The sequence below is a fragment of the Oryzias latipes genome, chromosome 3, assembly GCF_002234675.1.
Source record: "Oryzias latipes chromosome 3, ASM223467v1".
NCBI classification, from domain to species: domain Eukaryota; kingdom Metazoa; phylum Chordata; class Actinopteri; order Beloniformes; family Adrianichthyidae; genus Oryzias; species Oryzias latipes.
The window spans coordinates 24,746,753-24,772,437 of NC_019861.2; the positions used below are offsets into that span (position 1 = coordinate 24,746,753).

At 38.8% G+C, this 25,685-nt stretch overlaps 2 protein-coding genes across 2 annotated transcripts in view; both read left to right on the top strand.

Annotated features, from left to right (window-relative positions):
• Positions 1-31: 31 nt before the first annotated feature.
• On the top strand, positions 32-19,783 carry cnst (consortin, connexin sorting protein). Its single transcript, XM_023953550.1, has 13 exons — positions 32-160; positions 3,347-3,413; positions 3,688-4,068; positions 8,178-8,854; positions 11,115-11,145; positions 11,681-11,767; positions 11,947-12,028; positions 12,942-12,963; positions 13,178-13,244; positions 14,284-14,582; positions 14,716-14,886; positions 15,854-16,004; positions 17,276-19,783. Exons 2-13 carry the CDS (start codon positions 3,401-3,403, stop codon positions 17,482-17,484), a joined length of 2,190 nt encoding a protein of 729 aa, XP_023809318.1. The 5' UTR covers positions 32-160; positions 3,347-3,400; the 3' UTR covers positions 17,485-19,783.
• A 679-nt stretch (positions 19,784-20,462) lies between these two features.
• Positions 20,463-25,685, top strand: part of smyd3 (SET and MYND domain containing 3) — a 56,739-nt gene continuing 51,516 nt past the window's right edge. The window contains exon 1 of the mRNA XM_023953551.1: positions 20,463-20,665. Within this exon, the coding sequence (XP_023809319.1) occupies positions 20,505-20,665 (161 nt within the window). The 5' untranslated portion in view covers positions 20,463-20,504. The remainder of the gene's footprint in view (positions 20,666-25,685) is intronic.

The following is a 25,685-nucleotide window of genomic DNA, read 5'->3' on the forward strand; positions in this document are numbered from 1 at the left end:
CACTGAATAAACGTTAGATGGCGACAAAGTGCCGTTTGGGGCAGCTCTATTTTGAGGCCCAATGACAGCAGAAGAGAAAAAAAACGTTCACATTTAGTGTAGACCTCAACATCTCCGGTAAGGTGACTGATGCTCCGTTCTTCGGCGATTCCTTTTAATCGTAAGTAATTATAAATACAACATTTCCGTCCCATTCTCAGACAAACCAAACAGCATGTCTTTGTTTGTTTTTAGAACAAATATACACGTATGGTTTACCTTCGGTTTTCAGATTACTATACACCCTTTCTTTGCGCTAGTTTATGCTAGCATGTTAGCATTTCGCAGCCTCAAGCTTTCGCCGTGTTGTTAGCGATTGTTTGACCACTGAAAGTGAAGTCAGTCATTAACTCCTCTTTGGTGAGACTGACTGTCGAGCTGTTTTTCAAACCCAAAATGCAGCAACGAAGAAATAGTGACTAAAAAACGTTCAGCGCAGAATTTTGTAGTCGATTAGTAACTAACTGTCAGAGAGATCAGATACGGCTACGTCAGGTGAGATTGACGGCTGTACCAGCAGGTCACGTTCTTTCTTATTATGCAGTATTTTTTGTTGACAGGTTGTTGTCACGTTTGTGTTTATTGACAGATGGTTGGGGTGTTTTAGACCTTACAAAAACACAACAACATATGTTGTTTTCGGCTTTGTTTAGGTCACGGGGGGATCATTAATCGCTAATATAACAGTGCGTTGCTGAGACTTGCTGTGTTGAACTGGAGCCAGCAGCAACAGTCTCCACCTTTAAATGATCATCGGGGTGTGTTCACTGGACTTCAGAAAATCTTATACAGAACATTGCGTGTGTGTTTATGTCAGACTGTCTGTTATCCTTCCGCGTTTGTCAGTTTTTTGTTTTGTTTTTTGTTCTCAAGCCTGCGGCAGCCTCACAGGCTTTGCTTTGCTGCTCTTTCCACTTGTGTTTTTAATGTATCTGTCAGAATTAGTTTCTCTGTTTCTATTATTCATGACCCATGTGGAGCGGGTTTTACACACAAAGAGGAGAGGATGGACGGATGGCTCTGTGGGAGAGGAACTGATAGGTAGAAGTTCTGTAGAACAGAAAATGAAGTGTAGACTAGTCATGCTTTTATTTCATTTTGCTGGTTAAAATCTACAAAGCACATGAGCCCTGTTATAGAAACAGATAAATCTGTGGTTTTTTTGTGTGTCTTATTCTTATTTCCTCTTTTAACATGATGTAAAGGAGCAAAAAGGAATATATCTGTGCAGGAAGCCAGGACCTCTTTGTCTCTGTGCTTTATTTAGTTCCATTAAACCATTTAGGACTTTTTTTTCTCGGATTTCCTAATTGTTTTAGTGGAGTCAAATTACTTGACAGGTAGGAGAAGATCTACTGCGCCTTTGCTTCTATGTCTCTTTTTCATTTCCTGTATGGTCTGTACTTAACCAATAAAGGATATACATACCTGGATTATTGGTAGGGATGGGCCGATATAATTGTTTCTGGCCGATACCAATAACCGATATTTTCCCTGCAACTGTGGCCAATAGCAGATATTTGCTGATACTGATACTTAAGTGTCTACAGTAACATAAAGTTTAGAATTCCGTTTTGTTTCTTTATTATAAATTCACAACTTTTCTTTTACTGGACAATCACATGGTACTCTATATTTTTTAACATACAGCAAAGGATCTCATAGGAACAAGTATCACTTTAAAACTTTGGTCTGAATGCTTTCAGATATATTTATATCAATGTTTATTGAATATTGGACGTAAAACACAATTGCCTGGGATCTATTTGGAACAACATCTAGCCCTGTCAAAAATAACATTTAAATAAAAAAAAGTAAAATACTGACTATAACTGTAAACATAAGCTTCCCAATCTATTAGGAACAAGTATACATTTCAAGCATGAACTGTTTCTGAAAACAGTCAGAAGAATTTCCGTAGATTTTTTAATATTAAGCCGATACAGATAAACTCGAAATATGCAAATATTGGCAGATACCGATACTGGCACAGATATGTCATGTACTTTTGAATAGTAAAGTTAAAGCTGTGATTAAAAAAACAAAACAAAACACTATCTACCTTTTATTATACATTTTTTATGTCCCTGAATACTATTTGAAAAATATTTTTTAATACAAAAAACCTTTTCTCTATGTTTCATGTACAGAATCAGTATGTGACCTATTGTAGTTTCACTACTGTTAAGTTTAAATCAATTATTATGTGAAAATACATTTTCATAACCAAACAAAATTATTTTAAATTGGATATTTGAGAAATAATCTGAATATATATTACTGCAAACCACAATTGATTAGATTCAGTAAACTAATAGGTTTGTCAAACCCAGTCGTAAGTTTAAACAACAGCTTCAAACATATAATGGGCTTTGAGCGTCATTTGATATTTTCAAACTAAAAATCCCTTAAATCATCAAACCTGAACGGTCACACCAGTTTATAGTTTTTTAGGTCTTACTGGGTTATTAACTTTACCACAAACACCGTGTATAGACAAAAACACTCAGCCGTATTGTCACCAGTGGGTTAAGGCTTTCAACCTCAAAGTGGTTGTTCTGGTTGTGGCTGTTTGTCTTTAGTCGAGTCCATTTTGAACACAAATAAGGCTGCAACGTCCCTGATGTTGTAAGAAAGTGTGCAAACCAGAAACCAGTTCTGGTTCTTCTCTTGTTATGGATTATCATTTGTCTTTGGTTTTTATCATCTTATGAAACATGATCGTAATGCATAAATAATACACAGTTTAATAAGTAGAACACTCCTAGCTTAGTTTGGGCTAAAATGTGACTACATTTTTAAATAAAAACTTTGGAATACCTATTTTAATACCAGTTTCATAATTTTACAAAACCTACCTCATTTTTGTCATCACAAAAAAACAATCAAGTTGGAATCTTTATTACAAAATTTTTCTAAATGAAAATGCCATTTGGCTTGTAAATCAGCAGTACTACATAGTAACCAGTAACAGTAATCAGTTACTTTTGATAGTTAAAGTTAGCTGTAAAAAATGAACAGTTACAACAAACTCTGGCATTACAGTTCTGTAAGTTTAGATTTAGAACAAGCATTTATAACATACTTAGATGTTGTTTTTAACTGATTATAAAAATGTAACAAAATTATCTTGATTGTTGCCATGTAATTTTAAAATTAGAAGTATTCGTCTTTACGGCTGTAATACAGAAAGCTAAAAAGTTGTGGTGCTCTTGTTTCATTTATTTTCATTCAGTTCAGTTTCATTCATTTCGTTTTTTTAAACATTTTTCACCTTAGTTGACCTTTATTTCTCCCACTTCTGCAGGCTTGTCGAAGGGCCTCTTGACCACTGGCATTGACTCCCAGGTTGTTGAAGCCAATGGATAATGGTAGTAAGTGATAACAATGGTTCTAATTATTTCAGTGGTGTTAAGTACTTCAAATTTGACATTTCCTTTGTAAAGTAGGAGTTTAGATATAGCATAAAAGTGCAATAAGAGTTGACAGATTAATGTGGCTTTCTGTCATTTAAAAATGATTGTTTTTGCTGTCGTCTTAACTTACAGCTATGAAGGATTTGAGCTCTTTTTTTGTTTTTTTATTTCTCCCTGTACCAGTTTTATTCTTACTTGAGATTATTTAGTCTTTTTTCTCTTTTATTCTTAGGTCAGTTTGAGAGGGTGAACAGTGTAATGTCCCAAACCCAAATAGGCGAAGTTGGCCTCTGTGATAATTTACTGCATTCCGAAGAACTCCATGTCCAAACTCAAAACCTCAATGAAACAAGCACACTCGCACACAGTCAGAGTCCCTCTGATTCACATAACATGGAGGGGAGAACATGTGGCTTTATTCAGCAGGCCTCTCTTAACAACAACGAGATGGAGGAAAAGGAGGAATACGCTGCAAAGAAATATGATGAGGGAGAAGATACAGATGAAGCGATGAAGGAAGAAGAGGAGGAGGAGGAATCTGAGGAATCGGCTTCTCTGATTCGCTGTCAGTCTCCTGATACTCCCATGACCGATTCTTCATTTTCAGAAACTGGTGAGGAACACAAACAAATCACATTCAACTCAAATTGATGCAGTACTTTTACAGATGTCCTGTGCATTCAGCTATGCGTAGTACTCCTGTTGACCACAAGGGGACAGCAAAACATCTTAATGAGGCTCAGCTGTTTTTTTAACCAATTTGTTGTGAAAATGCCTTCTTATTTTCATTTGCATTTGTGATTTCCTTCCCACGTTCTTGCTGTTTCACAGATTTGTTCTGTGCATCTCTGCACGCTTTTTTTTTACCAGTACAATGTGTTGTGCATCCTGATTGGCCATAGACCCTGTCAATCAACCTCCTCCATGCCGTGTCTTCTGTACATCTTCTTTCTCTTTCGGCTTTTCCCATCAGGGGTCGCCACAGCGAATCATCCTTTTCCACCTCACTCTATCATGAACATCTTCTATCCTAACATTAGCCAACTTCATGTCCTCTGTTAAGACATCCATATATCTCCTCTTTGGCCGTCCTCTTGCCCTCCGGCCAGGCAGCTCCATCTCCAACATCCTTCTACCAATATATCCACTATCCCTCCTCTGAACATGTCCAAACCATCTCAGTCTGGCTTCTCTGACTTTGTCGCTAACACAGGCAACATGAGCCGTCCCTCTGATGTACTCGTTCCTTATCCTGTCTAACCTGGTCACTCCTAAGGAGAACCTCAACATCTTCATCTCTGCTACCTCCATCTCAGCCTCTTGTCTCTGTCTCACTGCTACCGTCTCTAACCCATAGAGCAGAGCTGGTCTCACCACTGTCTTGTACACCTTTCCTTTGAGTCTTGCTGGCACTTTTCTGTCACACAACACTCCTGACACTTTCCTCCAACCGCTCCAACCTGCCTGCACTCGCCTCTTCACCTCTTTTCCACAATCCCCATCACACTGAACTGTTGACCCCAAGTACTTAAACTCCTGCACCTTCTTCACCTCAGCCCCCTGTAACCTAACGCTTCTACCTTGATCCCTCTCGTTCAGACACATGTATTCTGTCTTACTACGACTGACCTTCATACCTCTTCTTTCCAGAGCAAACCTCCACCTCTCTAGCTGTTCGTCCACCTGCTCTCTACTCTCACTGCAAATTACAATGTCATCCGCAAACATCATTGTCCAGGGAGATTCCTGTCTTACCTCGTCTGTCAGCCTGTCCATCAGCATAGCAAACAAAAAAGGACTCAAAGCTGATCCTTGGTGTAGTCCCACCTCCACCTTGAACTCCTCTGTCTGACCTACAGCACATCTCACCACCGTCATACTTCTCTCATACATGTCCTGAACTACTTTGACATACTTCTCTGCCACTCCAGACGACCTCATACAGTACCACAGCTCCTCCCTCGGCACCCTGTCATACGCCTTCTCTAAATCTACGAACACACAATGCAGCTCCTTCTGACCTTCTCTGTACTTTTCCATCAACATTCTCAAAGCAAAAATGGCATCAGTGGTGCTCTTACGGGGCATGAAACCATACTGCTGCTCACAAATCTCCACCTTCTTCCTAAGCCTGGCTTCCACTACTCTTTCCCACAGCTTCATTGTGTGGCTCATCAACTTTATTCCTCTATAGTTGCTGCAGTTCTGCATGTCACCCTTGTTCTTAAAGATCGGGACCAGAACGCTTCTCCTCCATTCCTCAGGCATCTTCTCACTCTCTAAAATCCTATTGAACAACCTTGTTAGAAATTCCACTGCTGTCTCTCCTAGGCACTTCCATACCTCCACAGGTACGTCATCAGGACCAACGGCCTTTCCGCTCTTCATCCTTTTCAGAGCCTTCCTAACCTCATCCTTTCCAATCTCTGCTACTTCCTGCTCCACAACAACCACATCTTCCTCCCTTCTTTCCCTGTCATTTTCCTCGTTCATCAGCTCCTCAAAATACTCCTTCCATCTTTTCTGTACACTCTCCTGGGTTGTTAGCACCTTTCCATCTCTGTCCTTAATCACCCTTATCTGTTGCACGTCCTTCCCATCTCTGTCTCTCTGTCTGGCTAGTCTGTACAAGTCCTTCTCTCCTTCCTTTGTGTCTAACCTGTCATATAGCTCATCGTAAGCTTTCTGTTTGGCCTTTGCCACCTCTCTCTTCACTCTACGCTGCGCTTCCTTGTACTCCTGTCTACCTTCCTCAGTCCTTTCTACATCCCACTTCCTTTTAGCCAACCTCTTCCTCTGGACGCATTCCTGTACTTTCTCATTCCACCACCAAGTCTCTTTACCGTCTTTCCTCTTTCCAGATGACACACCTAGCACCTTCCTACCTGTTTCCCTGATAATCTCTGCTGTAGTTTCCCAGTCCTCTGGAAGCTCATCCTGACCACCCAGGACCTGCCTCAACTTCTGCCTAAATTCCTCACAAGTTTCTTCATTCTGTAGCTTCCACCACTTGGTCTTCTTTTCTGTTTTCCCTCTCTTCTTCTTCCTGACCTCCAGAGTCATTTTACACACCACCATGCGGTGCTGTCTGGCTACACTCTCTCCTACCACCACTTTGCAGTCATTAACCTCTCTCAAATGACCTCGTCTACATAGGATGTAGTCCACCTGAGTACTCCTACCTCCACTTCTGTATGTCACTCTATGTTCCTCTCTCTTCTGGAAGTAAGTGTTGACTACAGCCATTTCCATCCTCTTCGCAAAGTCCACCACCATCTGTCCCTCCAGATTCCTTTCCTTCACACCAAACCTGCCCATCACCTCCTCATCACCTCTGTTGCCCTCACCAACATGCCCATTAAAGTCTGCTCCAATAACAACTCTCTCTCCTCTGGGAAAACTCTCTATGACCTCATCCAACTCACTCCAGAATCTCTCCTTCACTTCTAACTCACAGCCAACCTGTGGCGCATACCCACTGACTACATTCACCATCACCCCTTCAATTTCTAACTTTAGGCTCATCATCCTGTCTGAGACTCTTTTCACCTCTAGAACACTGTTCACAAACTCCCCCTTCAGAATCACTCCTACCCCGTTTCTCTTCCTATCAACACCATGATAGAACAGTTTGTATCCTCCTCCAATACTACGTGCCTTGCTGCCCTTCCACCTTGTCTCCTGCACACACAGTACATCTACCTTCCTTCTCTCCATCATGTCTGCCAGCTCTCTGCCTTTCCCTGTCATTGTGCCAACGTTAAGAGTCCCTATTCTCAAACCTATGTTCCTGCCTTTCCCCTTCTCTCTCTGGCCACGGACCCTTCTGCCTCCCCTCTTTCTTCCACCAACAGTAGTCAAATTTCCACCGACACCCTGTAGGTTAACAGCATCGGTGGCGGTCGTTGTTAACCCGGGCCTCGACCGATCCGGTATGTCTAAAGTGTTGTGGATGATTCGCATGGTTATTTTGGCAATTTTTACGCCGGATGCCCTTCCTGACGCAACCCTCTCTATTTATCCGGGCTTGGGACCGGCACAGAAGTTACTGGCTTGCAACCCCTGTGGCTAGATTGCCGTGTCTTCTGTACATGAGACATTCAATTCACCAAATCTACATAAATATTTAATCACAAGCAGATTTTCATTTTTGTTCTTTGAGAGTTTAAACCAGAGAAGTGTGAGAATGTTAATGTGTGTCTGATAAAAGTGCACAAAAGTGTGTAATGAGGGGCTATTATACAGCCTTGAAAGATCTGTAATCCTGCTTCGCAGATTTCACCTATTGCAGGTTATTTTTTGGAATAAATGAGGCACCGTTGTGCTAACATTGTGAGTGTTAGTGTCCTGATAGATCCAAACTATTGAAATATTTTGTTGTTTTATGTGCACTTCATGCTAAACATTAGTGTATTGTCTATCAACTTAAAAAGAAGAAAAACTTAGTTTTAGATCTACTTAATGCATTGATAGTTTATTAGTTGCAGAGACTTGCTGTGTCTCAGGACAAGATCTGGGGTTTCCAGTTTTGTCACATTTATATGCACACAGCTACAGATATTTGGAAGTAGCACACCCCGTGAGTTCTCCTATAAAAAAAGAAAAAATGCAGTGAGCAGGTTGTCTTTGGCTTGACACAATCATCACATTCACTCATTTTCTTTTCCTCGTTTATTCTACATCTGCTAAGTGCTGCCATTCTTTTTTTTTTGTTTTTTGTAGGCAGTCTGCTGGATACTCCATATCCTTTTAGTCCTGGTACCAGTCCAGAACCGACCTCTCCGGTCATCGCAGCCACTTCAGAAAACGTACTTTCCATCAGCACTTTGGAAACAGGCCGGAGTGATGTGGAAGCCGACTCTTCTGTCTCCAGCACTGGATCGGAAATCTCTTTAAGAGGGATGACTGCCTCTCCTCATGACCATTACTCCACCGCAGGGACTGCAGATGCAACCTTCCAAAACCCTGCCTCACACACATGGTCAAGCAGCTCAGCAGGACATACAGACGCCTCTGACAGGATAACAAAAACCGTATCCATACAACCGATGACCTCATCCATGGACCTCATCTCCAACTGTGAGCCTGCTGTTAGCAGAGGCTCTTCCATTCCACCTGGGCTCTCATCTGCAGAGACACTGGCTGCACTAACAAGGCTCAACGCTTCCACTGCTGCTTCCACCCCTGGGAGGGCAACAGTAGAACCCTGTCTCTTCACCGCAAAGCCTGAATCAGCTGATCGAGAGCTCACTTTCACCAACTCACCTGTATCATCAAACCAAGAACTGAGTACTTTTACTCCAGTCCCCACCTATGCAGGTGGGCCTGCTCTGTTGGAGTCTCTTGAAGACTTGGTGCAAAGAGGTGATGACGCCCGCCTTCCACACTACCTTCATCAGGTATTTTATCAGCATTATCTTAAAGTCTGAGCCTTAACCACTTTTGCTTGTCCCCACTGTAGAAAACACAACTTCTGTTTCAATGTGTTTTCATCCTTCTATCCTTTTTATATTTATTTCATTACATATTTCTTTACTGTTTTTCTGCATTACTTCTTATTCCACCAGACTCGTAATCAGACTGGCAGCTAATAACCAAAGGCATGGGTGCTTCCTGCATCTACATTTAAAAAGTGCAGACTCCTAAGTGGTTCTGGCTTCTTCTGACTTGCATGATTGAACTTGTGTACTTTGAGGTGTGTGTGAACGCTCCTGTCACTTTGATTTCGATGATAAATCCCTTCAGCTGGCTCACCTGGCCTGTGGGAACTTCCAGTTAAACAGGTGTGTATGTGACTGGAAACAGCTTTAAAGTGTGTTTCACAAGAAAACTTACCTTCATTAATATTCTCAGTGGTGTCACTGGTTAGTATTTACTGTGATCTCAGGAAGATTTAAAAAATCTTTGCTACTTTACGGAGAGGTCAAAGATTTTGCTTCTTCTGGCCGTTGTACATCTAAAACAATATAGTTTTTTTTTACATTTCATAAAAGTAAGAAGTAAAAAAATGCATCAAATAATAAAGAGACAGTATTTTTCTAAAGATTTTCACATTTTTATGCACATCAGTCTTCTGCATGTAAAGTTTTTATCACTTTGTGATCTTGTCGTTTCTCTACTCAGTCATAAAGTTGCTCTGATTGGGTGGGGAAAGAAACGTCAGCTTGGCCTATTATCCTTTCCCTTTTCTAAAGTGTGCAGCAGTAAAGGGTTGTCTGTACATTGTTTCTGTTTGTTGGATAAACAGTTCAGCTTATAGCACCCATACCCTTTCTGTCATTTTTTTCCGGACATGTTTAGAATGTGGTTTGACGTGTTCATGTGCATTGAAATGTTTTTCTCTCTCAAGCATAATTTGTTTTTATGGGTAAATGTACAACGTTCATCTTTATCTACTTTACAGCTAAATGCTGTTGTAAAAAGAAGAGACATTGTTTTTTAGATGTTAAAAGATACAGAATACCAGTTTGTCTGAACAAACTGGAAAATGAACGCATGGCCACAGGTCTGCTCAGTTAACACACTTTTACAGTGCTCATTTGTAGGACAGCACACATTTTATTGGTGTGTTGTATCTAAAGTATGAGAGACCACAAAACTTCACCACAGTGAAAGTTTGATGGTGTAATAACCAATTTCATATCTCAAATGTTAAAGTTTCCAATAGCTTTCAGCTTTGTAGCTCACCTGTGAGTGAATATATAAAATGTCTGCAATAAGTAAGTCACTAAATTTGCTGCTAGTGTAAGAAGGTCCACAATAGAGGGAAGTTTTTCTCATAGAAATACCTTGTGAATCTGGAAATCCCTTTTGAAAACTGAATTTTTAGAAAGTAAAAAGGCTCTTTTTTCACGAAAAACTGTCCTATTTTCTGTCTTGCATGAAAAATTATCTCATTAAGAACATTTTTCAATAGCAAAATAATCTTTAGAAAACATGTCAGCGACTAGAATGTTTTTCTTCCAAAAGTAAGAATTCATGGCAAGACTATTTTTCTTATCCCATTGGGAGATTACTACTATTTTTTTTGTTCTTTTTTCTTAAATATGTTTTTAAAGAAAATCTGTCAACGGAGTAAGAATGTTTGACTTATTTCTAAGGGGGCTGTTAATGCAAACACCACACGTTTAAATTAAAACTGGAACGGTTTCTTTTGCTTCATTTCTTTTGCTTTTCCCATCCCAGCTTGTAACTGTAGCACTAAAGACAAGAAAAGCCTCCTTTCTTGTCCCGGTCCTCACTTCATTAGGCATGCAAAAGCTCTGTGTGTTCTCCTTTTCTCCTCCTCCTCCTCTCTTTTCTGCTCTCTGTAACACACACACATACTTGCCTTGTTCTTAGCTCTACACTTGCTGAAGTCAGAGGTAAAGTATCTCTTACTGTGTCTTTCCACTTACTCTTCATGTCTCTTCTTTCCCCCTTGTGGCTTATCTAACAGCTTACATGTCATATTATGTCTTCTGCTTGTTTCCTTACTTTGTTGGAATTACCTTTATGATGTGTTTACATGTTTTATAGCAATATAGAAATAAGTTTTGTGATATATTGAAGACGATGAATTGTTTCCGTTTTCTAGGTTAAACCAGTTGCTTTCGTGATTTCCGATGAAAATTCCACTTCACGTCATGACAGGTTTTATTTTCTGTCTGTTTTCTGCAGATCGCAGAGGCCTTTGTTCTTCAGGAAGACTGTATCCTTGTCACTTGTAGGTCTCTCTGGGTGTTTGATCCCCTCCCATTTTGTCATTTGTCCTCAGAATGTGCGTCTCTCAGTGTCAAAACTCTAATTCTCTTTGTATCAGACACAATGTGGTCAGATCAAAATTTTAGGTGACAGGCTTGCTATAAAAATATACCATATGGTTTCTATTCAACAGAAAAACCCATCAAAGGGATCAGGAAAGTGTATAGAGAAGGACTGTGGGAAATGGAAAGCTAGCTGAGCGGCACTGTAGGTCACGCATGTATAGAGTTGGTGAGGAAAAGCTTTGATGCTTGTCAAAGAAGGATTGTATTTTGGTTGCACTTCTCCATAAACATGAGACTGCATTATCCCCTATTGTCTTTTGCCTTTTGTTCTGTTTCTTCTATCTGCTCTTTCTTCTTGTTTTTTCTTTTTATTATAGTTTGCTTACGTTGCTGTAGAAGTGCAGGGGTTGAAAACGTGAAGCGTTAGGTCTAAAGTAAACTCTGCATGTTGTTTTTATCTTGACTGTTTGCTCTCAGACCAGCGAGCGCTATGCTTCATCCAGCTAGAGAGACTGTATCACCAGCGACTATTGGACAACCTCGGTGCACTTCAAGAGCAGTGGGGTAACACACATCGCACACTCCGTGGACGCACAAACCCACAACAAAAATTGAACGGCATTTCTATTAGCGCCTGATCTCAGCAATTATAGCTTAAATAAATCTGAATTTTGTTTTTTCTTTTTACATTTTTAATGATTTGTATTTAACCCTTTTTTTTTTATTCTGCTTCTTCATCAAAGAAAGTCGGTGTAGCAAGATGACCTCTCACCTTACAACCCATCATTTGGATTCGCTGAAAAGTATCTGCCAGACTCACAATCGGTCAGTTTGCATGCGGATTTTTTTTTTACTGCTTCCCAAAAAGGAATTTAGTTGTCTTATTTTATTTTATTAATTTGTTAGTTTGTGCGAAATCTATAGATGGCGTATCACCTGGAGCAGTTCATGGTTTTTGTAGCAGCTACTCACATTCATCCTTAACCCTTAAATGCCTGAAAATATTTCCAGCTATGAAAAAATATCACTCATGTTTTTGTTTTCATGTAGATGCAAAGTGAAGGTAATTTTGGAGCGAAAGTGTTTTGATGCATATTTGCGTCAGTAGGTGTCAAGGGGTTAAACATCTGTAGTCCTGATATGTATTTTTTTCTTTGGAGGGGAAAAAAAAATAAAGAAAGTCCTCTATCAGAGTGCTGTTTAGCATAACACTCATTCATTTCTATTGAGATTATTGACTGGAATTTTTCTGTTACCTCTTTGTCGACAACAATTGTGTGTGGGTGTGATCTCCTTGGCTTAGTCTGTGGACATTTCATTATGTGATGAGCAGTGATGGCTAAAACATATGGTCTTTAGCGACTGCTGCTCTTGCATTTTTAGATACTTGAGCCACTACACTGCCTAAGGTTTCACTAGCCTGAACTCATACACACACAGAAACACACCCAGAGATTCACGTGTGGGACTTTGGAGAACTACATTGATGACATTAAAGGTGACATTTTAGGAGACTGACTCCACACTAATCCATACTTTTATTTATTTGTACTTGTGATAGAGTTTAGATCTCTGTAACTTGGGTTATATGTGGATACACACACATCCAAAGGAAGTGTGTGTGGGCTATTCTTAGTTTGGAGAGCAGAGAAGGGTCACCCATCTTTTGCCTCTTCATTTACTAAAACTAAGAGGAGACATTCAGTTCTAATTCTATCACATTCTCTTCTGTGCACAGGCCAAGGACAGGAGATGCTGAGGTAGGGTATTTGCTATTTCTCTGTTTGTATATGTATATAGCGATGAAAGTTATCATGTTACATGTGGCTTTCAAATGCCTTATTGACATGTTCCTTGTGCATTTTCAATTGAATGTGTTCATGTTACACTTTCTTTTTTTTTTGTCCTTCAGAAATTTGTGCAATGTGGTGCATGTAATCATGGTTTTGTGACGGATGATTCTTATGTGTGTAGTGTGCATCTGTGGATTTTATGAAGCCTGAGATGGAAGGAGGTGGTGTACAGCTGCTATCTATGTCTGGTGAGTGGCTAAAATAATTGTTAAGATTTCATAATTTTGATTGATATCAATGTGAAGAATTTAAAATCAGCTAGAGTATTGCTAAAAACCTCATTACCTACTCCTAGACATACTCTTTGTGAAATACACCTTTGATTAGGTGAAGTTTAGACCAACCAGCAATATGTATTAGAAGATCTTTTCAAACTTATGACTTTTTAAACTGTACTGGTCACTTTACCCGTCTTTAGTAGAAGGCAGTTTAATTTGATTTAATTATCAGATAAAGTTCAGACAAAGTAGACTTAAAGGTCTGATGTTTGGGATTTGAAGTGGAATATCCTTTTGAACCAAAACTCAACATTATAAATGGTATAGTTCTTCCAACTGAGTTGTGTTGATATTATGTTTTATATTCAGTGAAATGTTGTCTAAAAGGTTTGAAGGATAACAGACGATACGTTTTCAAAACTTGTTCTAACTAAAACGTGCATTCTTGTATGTATATTTTTATGTTTGGATGTCAGAAATGAAACTGAAATCATTAGGTTTAAGTGATAAAATGTCTCAATAAAACTTTCTTCTTGCTTTACAAAACAAGTCCTCACTTAAAAATGTGTGTTCCTGATTGTAAAGATGTTAAACTGAATGGGTTTATGAGTGGACTGTGGCCTGGTTGACAGGTTTTGTTGTTAGCTTTTTTAAAAATTTGTGTGATGGTTTGGTTCAGTTTGGGTTAATAGCTGGTATTATCCCATATCAAGGTTACAGGTTGACTGGACCGTTCTCATCTGCAGTCTTTTATGTAGCACATCAGGTTAAAGAGGAGGTTAATCTGAGGGTTGACGTCTCCTATTGCACTTTTACACTTCAGCTGACGCTTTCAATTCTCCTAAAATGTCAGAGAAGAGTAAAACCCCACTAAAGAATTATAGTACGGAGGCATATTTCCATAAATCTCTGCTGGCTGACAAACGAGATGATGGCAGAAGGAGAGGGGAGGCAGAAGGGGCACGGTGCTCAGTTTCAGTGATGGAAAATGTGCTGCACCCCTCTACAGCTGGAGGGATGGATCAGTCCAAGCCTGCAGAGCAGCAGGGAGAGGATTCACATCCAGGACGGGAAAAGGAGGAAACGGGGGGAGCAGAGGAGGAAGACTGCGGTGTGGAGGAGGCAGCAGAGGCTTTGGAGCTGGAAGATGGGGGAGCAGAAGATGAATGGACGGAGAAGCAGGAGGAAGCCAGCTTTTGTCTGACAGCTCTACCAACTCTACTAGTGGAGACTCTGGCCAGTGGGGCCGAGGTGGAGCCGCTACGCCAGGTTGCTTTAGCTCAGGAGAAACACCATCATGACTCGCAGGTACATGTGTGCTTGAAATCAGTTTATTTGAACCAAACCAAATTAGACCAAAACATTTTAATCCGAACACTGTCACAGTCGTACAGAAGAAAGCAGACTATTTACTATAAACTCTTGTCCAATTTTGCGGCAGGAAAGCTCAGAAACCACTCTGCACAAGGAAGCACAATCCTATCAAGAGACCCTGATGAAGATGCAGGAGCAGCTTGAAGAAGACGAGGAGGAATACGAGTTGGATCAAGCTGATCTTTTCAGAGAAGCGCCCTCACTGGATTATATGGCAAAACTCATCACTGTTGAAGAGGTATGATAAACTTTATGTAAATAAAAAAGTTATATTAATGCTCTAAAAAATCTGAATTTGCATCTGCTTTCAGGAGTTTCTTTAAAGTCTAACCAAACTTCATAAAAGCAAAAGATGCAACACATTAGACGATTTTACTCAGCTATGTATTCAATTTAAGCGGTTCAAGTCGCACACTAAAGAACAAGTTTCCTATGAAATATATGAACTATTTTCGCAGCTCATTTTCCTACCCAGAAGTAAGTTGACTGGATCTCTGAGGCACGGCCTTTCGCTCCATGTGGGTGCCGCTTATTTCATGGCGTCAGCCGAGAGCCGGCCTCAGCAGCGCATCTTCATTTTGCGCACAAAAACAAAAAACATCCAAACTTTTGCAAAGATGGATGTGCGTATAAAATAAAAGCCTTTAGCTGATTACCGCTAGCTCTGTGGAGAAAGTGGATGTTTGTGCTCTATTGCAGCTGAAGGACCTTTTTTTTTTTTTGCACAGGCTGTATCATATTTTTAAAGGGAACTTTTGGGCTGCCGTCAAAAGTAAAATAACTGAAACTGTTATATGAAAAATTAACATTCTTGTAATTTGTTTGTTGTGAATATTTAAAAAGCTACATTTAATAAATGAACAGCTTTATAGACACAAAATCATTAATAAAGTGTCTTTTTTTAACAGTGAAGCAGGACTTGCAACACTTGCTGGGTCAGTAAGAAACTGGATAAAATGGCCAAGCATTAAAGGTTGCAGACCCCTGCCCGAACCCAACTTTGCGACCAATTGTAAAAGTAAAATAAAATTGACTTTGCTAAATGAAATGTAAAACGGAGATGCAACAAAGTGGATTCTGTTTGTATTTTTGTCAGTGTGTGAAGACTGGGACTAAATTGGTTTTGATGGTGTGAACAGGATTTGTGCTCCTGCTTGTATGTGTGCATATACTGTGTGACCCTTTTTGTTGGTTTTGATGGACAGATCTCCCCTGCTTCTGGCCTGGTTTCTATATTGAAGAAACGAGTTAACACGGATGCCGTCAACACCCCAAACCGCTCGGAACCTGTACCCAAGAAAGGCTTTGCTCAAAGACGTGTTCGCTTCAAAGTTCCTGATGACAGCTATGATAATGGTATGTGCTTATCTCAGCCTTGTAAACTCAAAACTAAGAAAATTGCATCATTATGGAGCAGATGTCCAGATTTATTTTTTAGTTTCCCTTGAACTAGTGAAAACAAGCGAGGCCACGCAGTCATCTGGTTCAGTGAATTTTCCTGCAAACTGTCAGGAGCCTCAGGCAGTAAAAGCTGTTTTCTATCAATAATGAGAACTTTGCTGAGAGTCCTGCAGAGCTTGACTTGGTGTAGGATCGGACAGGGTTTAGATTATTTCAAGAACACATAAAGCAGAGTTCTTCTGTTCTTGACCAAGGCCTGAGGTCATCAGGAGCAGTATCTGCATTATCAAACTTTAGGGAGATTCAATCTTTATAAGGAAAGTCTAGAGGTAACACACTCCTCAATTTTGTTAGTGCAATCTATGCTAGAGTACAAGTCATCCCGATAGTTGAGCCTTAGATTCCTGTTCCGTCTTCAAGGTTTCTACTTTCTAAGGGGTCATCGTATCTTTTGGACATCCGTTATATATATTTGTAGAAGCCAATCAACAGTGCCTCTGGGCATGTGCTTTGGGAGGTCTTCTGAGCCGTTCAGTTTCTTCTTCTCTGACAGTATGCTGTCCTTTTGTCATGGATTCTGCTCAGAACCTTCATGGACGGAGTTACTTTTGCCGCAGCTGAGGCATGGACAGATTCCAGTTTTGGTGTATTTGGGATTCTATCTTTGCTTTTTGCAGATCCATGTTGTTCTAGTTATCCATCTTCTTCGATCTGTGTTCTCCAGCTTTCTCTGGAAGGGTCATGTAAGGGTTCAGAATCAGTTCGTCTAAGTTTGAGGCCATGGTTCTCAGACAGGAAAAGACTGATCAGTTTTAACATTTGCAGTCGTTTGGGCTCTGCTTCAGGATCTTGTACCGAAAGGACGGTTGATTCAAATGTCAAGACTCTCAATTTTCTGGCTGTTCTACATTCTTGCCGTCGCCTGTTTCCATGGTCTGTGAACTGAGAAGAAAAGAGGAGAATTGCAGGTTCATGCAGTTGAAAAGACCTTCCTTCTAGAGCAGCCAAAACCTTCTTAATGGCAAGATAAGGGCTTCATACATTTGACAGAAACAGAGCCGCTGCTTCTGCACATCAAGAGCGGACAGCTGAGGTGATTTGGAACATCTGGCTGAGATGACACCTTTGTTTACGAGGTGTTCTGCTCAGGAGCCAACCGGATTGCATATTCTAAATAAATGCTCATTCCATTTTCTGTGTAACAGCTTGTTTCCTTCTCTCTGCAGATCTTGGCGGTGGGGATTCCTGCCTGCTTCTCTTCCTTCTCTGCCTGGTGACCGTGGTGATCAGTGTGGGAGGCACTGCCCTGTACTGTGCTCTCGGTGATACCCACTCCTCAGTCTGCCAGGACTTCACCAGTAACGCCGACTTCTACATTCGCCAGATACACCGCGGCATGAGTCAGCTGCAGCACTGGTTTGCTCCGGGATCCTAGCAAAGGAACCCAACCACAAAAATGAACCGTTGGAGTTTCCTTATGCGGCAGTTCCTTCTGCCATCTTCAGTAAACTGTAGGAATGATTTCAGATACAGCTGGAACTTTTAAAGCACCTTTTGGAGTCAATATTAATTGACTGCTTCAGTTTGGAAGGCAGATCTCCAGAGACAGGAGTGAAACGAAAAAGGTGAACACTTTCATGTCTGTACAGATTGATTTGATCTAAAACTCTTCAGTTGTGGCTTAGAAACTCCCTGATGACTTTTTAGGCAACAGTAAGAGCTGCAAAGATTTATTACTGAACATCAGAGGGAGATGAATCAGTCTGGATTACACACAAAACACCGCCTGGACCGGAAGGAAAAGGAAGGAAAATGTGGGGAAAATATATATTCTGGGGTATTACAGTAAAAAGTAAGAAGTATTTACTTTTTTTGTTTTAAATACTTGTGCAACAAATTGTATTTTATCTTTACAACAATATGTCTTAATGTCCTAAGTATGTCTTAAAGCTTGAGTGTTTTGGAGCACCTATATGCTGTCAGAAAACACATAGAGGTTTTAATTGAGCCAAACCAAACTGCTAATGCAATACAGTCATGTCAAATATCTTGTATGAAAAATAGATGATTAGAAGAGTTGTTTCTCAATTATTGCAGTTTGCATTTGCAGTCAGGGGTTGCTAAGGAGCTCCTAAAGCCGTTTGCTGTTTGCTGCCAGAGCAGGTTTACTGTAAGCTGACACTGCTGGAAAGTCCTTGTGACCTTTTATTGGTTTCAACAAGGTGGCCTCAATGTGTAGCATAGCAACATGTAGTAAAACACATCCACCTCTGTGTGTGGTCAGATCTTATAACATGTTGGACACGAGAATGGTACAGATTCCTTCTTTTTTCAGAATTTTGCAATATTTTCTACAGGTGTTGTTCCGTTAGGCCTCAGGGTGGCCTGACATACACGAAACACATCCATATGCACTAACTGTTTGCACAGACACATTTCGAAGAGATGGGTTGTTTTATTATTGAGATTTTCTTAGTTAATGCAGAAGGTAATGATATTAATAGATGCTTGGTGCAGATAATTGGTGCAGGACCAGAAAAAAAGCTGTATTTAACAGTGTTTTTAGAAGAATCCGGGCATCGTTAACTATCATTCAGTGGGATTTTGCCAGTATATATTTTTTTCCTATTTTTCCCACCACTTTAGTCTTCCCAATCAATCAGTTATAATGTTTGCCATTTTTTTGTCAAACATTTTGTCCCCATGTGTTGTCTTTTTAGAGTAAGACTTTAATTAAGTCTATAGGTGCAACACTTATAATTAAGCCTTTATTTGCAGGACTTCATCTTCTATTTTTATCCTCACTTTAAGAAAGTGATTGTTTTCCTGAGGTCATTTTAAAACTAAATCTTTCTTTTCTTCAGAGCTAATGATATGTATGTAAAACAGCACCATGTTGCAATAATTTGTTTACTTTATTGAGTTTTTCATAAAATAGCTGTTGTGGTGGATAAATAAGAAATGTCCTTGGAAGTCTCCATTTTTTGTTTGAAATAAGAAAAGTACCTTATTTTACATTAGTTCTAAAAGTTAGCATTATCTCTTGGTCTTATTGTATTTATTAAAACCAAAAAATATGATAAAAGGCTTAAGGATTCTTCAAGACATTTAAAATAGTGGATTTATGTTTGTTATAATTTGCACATGCCATCTGGCTGGTTCAGATGAAAATACTCAGCTTCTTATTTTACCATGAAGGTGATTGCAATTATTTATAAATCTAAAAAAATAATGGTTTTAAGCAGTTTAAAAAAATTGTGTTTATGAATATGATCTTCTTTCATTTTTTTTCTCTAGCATCTTTTGGCAGAGGCACGTTTAGCCTGATTCCCCTGTCATTGTGGTGTCGTTCTGTTGTTTTGTGCCTTTTTTTTTTCATTTTTTAATTGGTTATTCCTAAAGATTTTCAGAGACTGGTAAGTTTCTGCTACTGCTGCCAGTGTAAACTTTAATCATGATGGTTGTGAAAGTGTTCACTTCTCTCCATTTATTACTGCGGTATGCCTTTTCATTCTTCTCAGCAGAGCCCTATCAACTACAAATGGTTTTGATTTGTTAAATATTTTCAAACTTTTTCTGGGTGTGTCAGTGGTGTTCCACTTTTAATGCATATAAAAGTTTTTATGCATCACTTGATAAACTTTCTGATTGTAACAAAATTATGAGGTTTTTCATTGTTAAAAAAATACCTCTTTGCTGTTATGTCTTGTATTAAAATAATTTATGTTTATAAATCTTTCCTCTGTCTTTTCTGTAACAGGGTTCAGAGCTTTTGGTCCATATAGGAAAAAAAATCGACCAAATTCTCCTTTTTAGTCTTGTAATGGCTGATGTATAGAATTGGTTGCTCTTTTTTTCCGGCTCAAACTCATTCCTCAAAAGAGAAAAAAATATTCTACAGTTCACTGTAGTGTGCAACCAGAATTGGAAAGGATCAGAAAGTAGCAGTTTATTGAGTTGACATGGAAATATATAGCATGTATCATGGAAGATTACATAGAAATAAATACCCTCTCAGGGCAAAAAAAAAAAAAAAAAAAAAAAAAACACTTTCCAAAGGGCATAGAGTAGATTTAATATTTGTTAGACAACCACATGTACAAAGTTAGGTACTGTAAAAAATAATTTATTTGGTCAATTTTACTTGTTGTTCCCCTTTTTCGCCAAACGGGGGTGCTAAACATATTTCTAGAGCTCATTAAGTCGATATTTAAAACTAAAGATGTAGACAATTGTAATGTATAATTACATAATTACATACAGGTATTTGTTGTAACTTTTGATAAATAGATCCGAGTATATCTGTGTTCGTGTTCAATACTTTTATCGTGAAAAACAAACAACAAAAATATATACATTTTACTTTACTGCGAAACTTTGTCCATGCGTGCATGTGGCGTCATGACGTCACGCTCCTTGCGGAAGTAAACACGATCCACTTCACGTGGAGCGAAAATGGCACCGATGTTGGAACGTTATGTGAGTCCAGGAAAGGGGAACGGTTTACGGGCCACCGCCAAGATCAGAAGAGGGGTTCTGGTTACCTCTGCCGAACCCGTGGCGTACTGTGTTTCCAACAAACGGGCCAGAGAGGTCTGCCATCACTGCTTTACCCGGTAGGAGACTGAGCGACCTGCTGCGGCCGGAAGCATGCTTCATGTTTATTTAGCTGTTTAATGTTAGGGAGCTATCGGAAATGCTTTTGGCCACTAGATGGCAAAAGTGTTCTTTGAAAGAAAGAATGATTTGATATTTTGTTCACACATTTTCTATTTAAAAGAGTGGTTGATGGTGAAAACATAAAAGTTACTGCAGATAGTCATGCAGGAAGGAAATAAACTATTATTTTAGTGCAAAATAGTCAACATATATATTCTATAAAAGATGCATTTTGTTAAATATACAGATATCCGAAAGAAAAAAATCCTTAGCGATCGAAGTAGTGAAGATTTCTTTGTTTAATCTATTTTGCTGCTGATATTTTTCCACATTGATGCTTTAGTTAAACAGACCCACTTAATGAGTTTAACCTGCAGAATGGATGCATGGGAATTCAACCATTCTCTCCAAGGAGCCTGATTAAGCTGATATCTTCAGATCACTTGAAGTGAAGTGATTTCTAGTAAAACGACTCCATCATGAATGAGGAGGAAATTGGTGATACTCGTGTAAAGCACCTAAGCATCCCACTAAAGAAGATTGTTTTCTCAATCAAGCATTGACCGAATTATTCATGTCCTTGGCAAATTTTTGACATGCCACCTTTTTGTTCAAATGTCCCTAAAAGCTGCTTTTTGTTTTGTTTGTTTCTTTGTGAGGCTTCTTGTGCATATCAAATAAATTATCTAAAGAAATAGGTTTACTTCCAATCAGTAAAACATTATAGATTATTTGTTTATCTAATTTAATGTAGTCCTTTACTTTACAGTTTTAGTGTATCAGAGTTGTAATGCCCCATTACTTCTATACTTCTGCAATATCGGCAGAAGTAGATAAAATCTAAAGTTTACATTTAGATTAGGCTGATATGATTTAATAATGACAAGTGCTGTTTTTTTTGTCAAAGTGAAAGTGCCGGGAGAAGAACTTAAAGACGAATCCTCACCTTTAGTCAGTTTAGGTCTTAAAATAAGCTACTGTATTCACTTTAATTTAAGTGAATAATGGTGACCAAAGAAAACTTGAGGCTTCAGAGACACTAAAACAAATGCCACCTACAAAAATGACACTTAAAATCACACAATAAAGAGGACTAGACACACTTATAAAAACACAAAAATGAAATAAAAATGTTTTGGTCTTTGAAGCTTAGCAGGAAATGTTTCCTATTAGTTTAGATTTAAATGAATCTAAACATATTATAGTGACCAGATTAAAACAAAGCAGATAAAAAGTAATTGTGTCTGTTTTTTCTGGTAATGCTAATAGTTTTGCTGCTTTGAATTGTTACATTTTTGAGCTGACTGACTGTTGAATTCACAAATTACTGACCATGTCATGAGTAAAATATGACACAAAAATAATAAATAATACCTGAAACCACTTTCTTACAGCAAAGAAGTCATATGCAACTGTGATACATTACTAATGAGTTACTCCCGAACCTGAAAGTAACAGTCCGAATTTGCCAGAGTTATGAATATTTCTGGGTCAGAATGGTATCATAGTCTCATTGAGACAATAATCTTCTTCAGTGGGATTCTGTGCCATTTGCAGCAGTAATGTTTTCCTAATTAAACAGTAAATCAGACTGGAAATAAGATTAAGGTTTAAAACTTTGGAAACTTACCGTATTTTCCGGACTATAAGTCACCCTTTTTTCATAGTTTGGCAAGGGGTGCGACTCATACTCCGCAGCGACTTATATTAGAAATAAAGTGAAATGAATACATTGTTAACCCTCCTGTTATGTTCATTTGTGAGGAACAGAGATGATATTCTTGGGTCAATTTGATGTATGAGGTATGTTAAGTGTTAAGAGTATGTTAAGTGACTCAGAGAATCAGCAAACTTTTTTTTACAGTAAGATCTTGAAGGCTAACAACATAATATTCTATTTTCCAATTATTTCATAGATTCAGAAATGCAATAAAAATGACAACTGTTTCTACAAATACAGGATGAAAACAGAGTATTAATTGGCCAATGATGCTTCATCAAAAGAATAAATAAATAGGTTTGAGAAAGAATTACTGTGAAATTATGAGATAAACAGTCTGCTATGATTGTGTCCTATGAGGTTGTGAAAGTTATTATATCTTGGTCTGAGATTTTGTCAAATAAATTTCTCGTCAAAATGCGACTTATAGTCCAGTGCGACTCATCTGCGTTTTTTTCTACTTTATAATGCATTTTTGGGCTGGTGCGACTTATACTCCGGAGCGACTTATAGTCCGGAAAATACGGTAGTTTCTGATTCAAGGAATTTCTTGGGGTTTGACAATATTGTAAATAAAGTGTAAAGAAGTCTGAATGCTTTTTTTACATGTATGTGCCACATTGTTCTTAGATTACCTGTCTTTGCTTATAGATGTTTTGCAGCGATAACTTTTGATAACTAGATCCAAGTCTATTTGTGTTTTCTTACTCACCTGTGTTACACAGGTATATAAAATAACTGACCAAGACTATGAAGTGGTGCAGATTAGAGGTGGGGAAAAGGGTTGGTACTGTTTATAGCTCATTTGTGCTACAAACAATGTGCCCAAATGTGTTATATATTTTGTACCAGCATAAGCTTCACTTACAGTAAAAAAAAGTGTCACCAAATAACATTAAAGCAGCTCAAAATGGATAATTCTGAGTTACTTGAAGATGCAAGTAAAAAAAACAAAAAAACATTTTTTTTTGTATTTGTATCAATTTTAGTGCAACGTGTCTTCTTAACTGTTTTTATGTCATATATAGTCTGTATTTAGTCTGGGTTATTTAATCCTTTGGATTAAGGCAGTGACCTAAAATATTTTACCATTTATTAACCATTTTTTTACATTTACTTGATGGGTGGAGATATATAGACCCACATCAATGTTTTAGCATATTTGGTCCTTATTTGAGGGGTTTGAGAGAGGACTCGCATTGACATAGATTAATGCAAAAGGAGTGGAACAGAATTCTTTCTGGCCGCTTTGAGCTTCATCAACGCCACGTTAATAATTACAGGTGAATTTCCATCTTGAACATTCACGTAGATTTGATCATGTCGGATTTTCCCAGTATCTTAAAAAAAGTGGGCTTTAAAAAAACAAAAATCAAATGATGATGGAAAAGTGACTTTGCCCAATTCTCATAAAGCCTCAAACACACAATCGTTACTTTGATTTGAGTCACTGTATATGAAACATATTTGTTGTATTAGAGCCAAATCAAACCTTTTCACTAACTGCACCGCATGTAGGCTGATGCCTCAAAACAACAACAAAAAAAGAGTATTCTTCCTGTTTTTATGGAGGCATTCTGAGCTTCCTTTCATTACTGAGTGTTGAAGTCTGTGTGTGTGTGAACATATAATTAATAGTATAGCTGTCTCATTGTGAGCAACATGTGTGTGTGCAGAAAATGAGCAGGTGGTGGGCGCATCAAAGCTGAAGTAAATACAGGCCTTGAAGGCTGTAAGTAATGAGTGATAAACGCTGCGGGAGCAAACGGACGCACACACAAACTCCTCTGCAGGATCAAATCGCCAAGGGTCAACAAACAAACAAGTCTGGGTTCTCAGACTTGCAGTGGGCAGGATGGGTTGAGGAGGGAGAGATAACAGAGTAAAGCTGAACGGTGACTAAAACAAAAGCAAAGGAAGCTGATTCAGTCTGCAATTTGATGTTTTTCCCTGAAAGACCCTTTTTACCTCAATCAACAGTACATCCTTTGTACAAGCTGAATGCACGAGTCATGAGTTGTAACTGAAGACGCTACACTCAAACAAAATGTTTGTTGACTAAGAGAGAAATCCTATTAAATACACAGATTAATGGGGAACTGAAGTTTGCTACTATTTAGGCCTGCACAATATACCGCAAATTTATCGTTATCGCAATATCAAGCAGTGCAATATCCATATCGCAAAAGACAGCAAAAATCGCAATAAATGGTTACCTTAAATGTGCTAATACAATCCTATGGCAGCTTGAAGCAATCAAATAAATCCATTTATGCATTTGACCAATTGGGTGGACCCTTTACGATGTTGACCAATCAGATGAGCCCTTTTATGTTAGATGTTTGCCTCCTACGTCAACAAGGGTCATTTGGAGTATCATTTTTTTAAACTGTTGCAATGAGATGGTAATGATGTTTTTGGTTGTTTTGCTATTTTTTTATATATCGTAAATTACATCGTTATCGCAATATTGATCACTAATATCGCACATCGCAAGTTTTGCTCATATCGTGCAGCCCTACTACTATTTAAATAGACAACTGGAATCAAGAGCCAGAAATGTGAATCCCATGTTGACGCTTGAATTTGATTAACATGACGCAAAGCGATCAAATGGAACTGCGTTTACCAAGTATGTGGCGTAATGATCAAGCGCCAGCACAGCGGATAACACGCGTGTGATGGCTGCTGAAAAAAGATACACGTGTGACCATACAGTGTTGTAAAATGTTCTATTTTTAATAGTTTTATGTAAAAAAAAAAAACAGCAGTGCAAGTAGCAGATAAACCTTTATTCAACCTGAATTGTTTTTGGTTGCACTTGATTTTTTATTTAAAGTTGTCATAAATATATGATGGAAAAACAACAGTTGGCTGACCTATAAAACTAAAATGTGACTGGATTTGGATTTGTTTACTTGTTTGTACACATATTTTATTTACACTTGATTATCTTGTAAGAAATGCAAGGAATCTGGAAAACGTCACCTGCACTTTTCAGTGACAGGTATTTATATGTCCTGGATGTATTTTAGGCCAGTGAATCGGATCGGATCACCGCCACCTAAGTAACGACCCACAGCTCTAGTCAGAATCCCAGATGGAGAAAGTCAGACGTGAGGAAGACACTGACGGCTTGATCTCTCTTCAACAGATAAGACATCAAACGCAGAGTAAAGACGAGCGAGGATCATTTCTTTCTGCACCAGTTGAGCCGCGTGCATGTGTGCGTCAGCTGGAGTGGCAGTGAAGCATCA

Coding starts and splice junctions, on each gene's coding strand:
- cnst (XM_023953550.1), top strand. Junction 12,029..12,941: donor ATCTGCCAGACTCACAATCG/GTCAGTTTGCAT, acceptor TTCTGTGCACAG/GCCAAGGACAGGAGATGCTG. Junction 14,887..15,853: donor AACTCATCACTGTTGAAGAG/GTATGATAAACT, acceptor TTTGATGGACAG/ATCTCCCCTGCTTCTGGCCT.